Source organism: Gavialis gangeticus, unplaced genomic scaffold (genome assembly GCF_001723915.1).
Source record: "Gavialis gangeticus isolate Ggan-Ray unplaced genomic scaffold, GavGan_comp1, whole genome shotgun sequence".
In the NCBI taxonomy this organism is placed as follows: Eukaryota; Metazoa; Chordata; order Crocodylia; family Gavialidae; genus Gavialis; species Gavialis gangeticus.
Window position 1 is genome coordinate 11,062,744 of NW_017729009.1, and position 3,937 is coordinate 11,066,680.

Consider the following 3,937-nt stretch of genomic DNA (forward strand, 5'->3'; position numbering starts at 1 on the left):
CTCTGACGCAACCACCAGATTGCCCAGCGTATCCTGCAGTTCAGTGCTGGCATGTACTGGTAGACTGTCTGGATGAAACTGGGACAGTGCTCGACTGCATAACACCTGGCTTCAACTAAGTCTTGCCTTCCCATGCATACAGGATATTTATGTGTACTCTCTCCTCTGCTTGCTATTTAATCGTGGGTCCCTCTTCCAGGCTGTCTGGAGAGATGTTTGTTGAAAGCTGCACATCCTTTTGAGAGGTTAAATTAATGGGACTGACTGAGGGAGAATTTTCCTCTCTTCCAACTTTCCACAGGTTCTTAAACAGTGACGTCAGAGGCAGGCTGCCTTCCTGGGTCCGCCCTTATGTCAAGGTGTATGACAACTTTGGACACGCAGTCCGAGATGTCTCCCAGTTCTTTCGAGTTGCTCAGAAAATTGTAAGTGTCTTCAGAAAAAGGTTAAATAAAATAAATAAAAGAGATCAGATTTACCCAAAGAACTTTGTGTGCCTATGTCCTTAGACCAACATGGATATAACCTACACCCCTTCAGAAAAAGGAGGAGTTGGTCTTGAGGTTTCAGGGACTAGGAGTACTCAGCTACAGGAAAGAGAAGCTGCTTTCATCCTTTTCAAGCAATCTTCTTTAGTTGGGTGGGTTTAGAGGTCTCCTCTGGCTCATGGTATTAGCAAAGTGAATTGGATGATGATGCAGAGCACAGTGGATTGCAGGGCCGCCTTGGCATATGCATTCAGAACTGGGTTTTAAATTGGCTAAATGCCAGGTTGTTCATCTAGGGCTCTTCAGAATAGGGGTGACAGGTGTAACGAACAAGTGGCTGAAAGCTGACGCCAGATAAATTTGAGGCACAGGTTTGTTTGTTTTGTTGTTTTACCACAGCCATAATGATTGGAATAAACTTTTAAGGGAATGTCTTCAAATCTGGACTTAGATGCCTTTGGCCACCACAATTACTAGGGTCAATTCAGGGGTGAAATGTAATGGCATGCATATGCCATCAAAGTGGGTGATATAATTGTCCTGGCTGGCCTTTATATTAATGTATCATTAGAAAAGGGAGCCAAAAGAAAATGCACCTCTGGTAAGGGGGGCTGTATTACAGCAAGAACATCAAAAAGGGATCATTCATTAAAAATGCACGCATTGTGTGATGCTGCCCACTGTCTTCATGTGTAGTCATGCAATGCTTCTCTTCCCCTAGGCTTTGTTTTGAGTTCCCATATCTGCACTGTGCATAACCCTGGCCCAGGTCTAAGAATTCAGTCACGGCAGGTGTGCACAGATCCAGAACCCACCATCACAGTTAGGCAGGACAGATGAGCTGTCCTCCGTTTTGCTCTTGGAATCTTTCATGGCAAAATGAGACGGACTATGAAGTGAAACAGTCATTTTTGACTCCTATAATCTTTTGAAATCTATATACAGGTGCCTCCACTGCCAACCCGGAACTCCTCTTGTGCTAGTACTATCTGTGAAGGGGACCCAACATCATCTGCTTCAGCTGAGCTTAGCCTCCCTCTGAAAAAAGCCAGGAATTTGGATGTTCACGTTCCTAGTTTAAAGAGAAAAAGAAGAGGTAGGTCCAGGTTTTATGTAGACACCAGTCTCCAATCCTGCCAAAAGCTTCTGAGCTATACTGGAGAAAGCAGGACAGAGAGGCTGGCAGGTACAGGAGGGTGGGAATTCAGAAGGCGTTAGAGAAAGGGGGCAAGGTACAAAATGGTGCACAGATTGGTGGTAGTGGATCAAAGAGCTAAATGGGAATATTGGGCTCAAACAAGAGGAAGTACATTTTATGTAGCAGGCAGTTAGCTTGTGGAACTGTTGCCCCAAGAGTTTGTAGAGGCAGGTAGTGTAACAAGGTTCAGAAAGGGATTAGATCTAAACATTTGAGATTTAAAAGATGTCAAAGGGTAAAAACATTTCCGGCATAAGATGCTGTTACGGTACCTTCCTCTGGATCCATCACCGTTTCTAAATATGACTGTAATACTGGACTTTGTTGTAAGTACGATTTCCAAGCCAGTTATAATACTTAGGAATTCTTCATTGTTTTCTGCTAGATGTCATTCTTCTGTTGAGTGGAAGGCAAGGTAAATTTGAAGCTTATAGACCAGCTGATTCAGAGATGCATAGGGTATGCCTTCATAAGCAGCCGGCTTGCATCATGAGTGATTCAGTGAAAGGACTGCAGGAAGCAGAACTTCTAAAGAGAAAACTGTGATTAAAACAGAAGCAAGTTTCTTGTGTGGTTTGATTGCAGTCTTTCACAGTTGGCTGAGGGTGGTGTGATCCTTCCATTGACGATTCACAGTTAATTTCCTGTTTTTTGCTATGCAAATTGTGTTATTGGAAGTAAAAACAAAGTGATACCACTGCCCTATTAATATACTTGTTAGGTTTCTTGCAAGCCAACAAATGTAGGGAATTTCTTTTTTACTTTCAGGGAAAATGCTTTTTTAGAAGTAGCAAACTGGTGTTACTGTAATACTATTTGTAGCAGCAAGTTCTGGTCTCTCCAACCAGACAAATCAGGGCCTTAAAGGATGAGATAAAATATGCTTCATGGACAGACAGCTTAAATAGATGACAGCATAACATTTGTCACTTACACATGATAACATCAACCTTGTGAGTGAGAGGATTATACTTTGTAGGTGGTGTCACTGTCTTTTTGCTGTGAAATTAGTGTTGTGTCAAGTAAAATATGTATATGCAGACTTCACTGCCAGGTTGCTTAGATGCAGAAACTGAACTCTGAGATTAAGCAAATAACTTCACTGGTAAGTGGCACAGGATTCCCAAAGCATATCACATTATATAAACCATTTTCATTTTAAATATGACTATTGAGATTTTGCCCCATCTGCAAGTCCTCCTTTTAAATGCAGAAGCCAGACCTGTAGATAGTCTCTCACCAGGATGGGAAAGATCAGCTAAAATGACTTTTTACCAAAATGTTCTGTGTAGTTCCAGTACAAGAAACAAAAAAAAAAAAGAAGAGGAATAACCCACCACACCTTGGGAGTTACTGAAAGCATCTGTGAGTTGCCAAGTATAAGAAGGAAGGCAAATGTTTGTGTGTTGTCTTTCTGATACAGATTTGTCAGCAAGTGGGGATGGAGCAGCCAGCCTGTGCGTGGAGTATGAGCAAGGGTCTGTCGCCTCCAGGAGGCAGCAAGTTGGGCTTCTGGATGCGTTGGAACACAGTGAGAAGATCAGTGAAGGGGCAGAGGAGGAAGATGGCTTGTCAGGGGAGGAAAAGGTAATGACAGTCATAAAAAGTGCGGTATTGAAGTTTGGGGGATATGTGGGTCCTAACGCAAAATGAGCGTGGTGTCAGCTTGTGGGAACCAGTGCAGTCCCCATCAAAAAGTACACTGAGGGCATAGGGCTGAGTTGGAGTGAGGGGCCTGTCTGGAGAAGATCCTCTTGTCACCTTTTAGTACATGTCCGGCAGGTACCCTCTCATTTGGATGGCAGTGAAATAGTCTTAACTGCCAACTTGCAGAGATCCCAGACGTTAATGTTCTTCTCATGGGGCTAAAGAGTCCTTGACAGAGTGGTTGATGAATATGTAGGATATCATAGGAGATCCTTGTATCAGCTCTTAGAATATGAGCAGGTATTACAAAAAAACTGTATTATAGAACTGTTGCAATTTCCATTCACCTGCACACATGATCGTAGAATCATAGAAAAGTAAGGTGGAAAGGGACCTCAGGAGGACATCTAGTCAAACCCCTGCTCTAGCCAGGCTCATCTTGTGACTAAACCATCCCAGGCAAGTGGCTGTGTAACCTGTTCTTAAAAACTTCTAAAACTGGAGATTCTGCAATCTCTCTAGATAGCCTGTTCCAATGATTAATGACCCTTCTAGTAAGAAAGTTCTTCCCAGTATCCAACCTCAATTTTCTTTGCTACAGTTT

The 3,937-nt window shown here is 42.8% G+C and overlaps 1 protein-coding gene across 3 annotated transcripts in view; it reads left to right on the forward strand.

Moving 5' to 3' along the window:
• RTEL1 (regulator of telomere elongation helicase 1) overlaps window positions 1-3,937 on the forward strand; it is an 89,109-nt gene that overhangs the window by 55,949 nt on the left and 29,223 nt on the right. For all 3 annotated transcript variants that reach the window (XM_019510043.1, XM_019510041.1, XM_019510042.1), the window contains 3 exons: window positions 302-425; window positions 1,434-1,584; window positions 3,110-3,273. In XM_019510043.1, coding sequence (XP_019365588.1) covers window positions 302-425; window positions 1,434-1,584; window positions 3,110-3,273 — 439 coding nt within the window. The remainder of the gene's footprint in view (window positions 1-301; window positions 426-1,433; window positions 1,585-3,109; window positions 3,274-3,937) is intronic.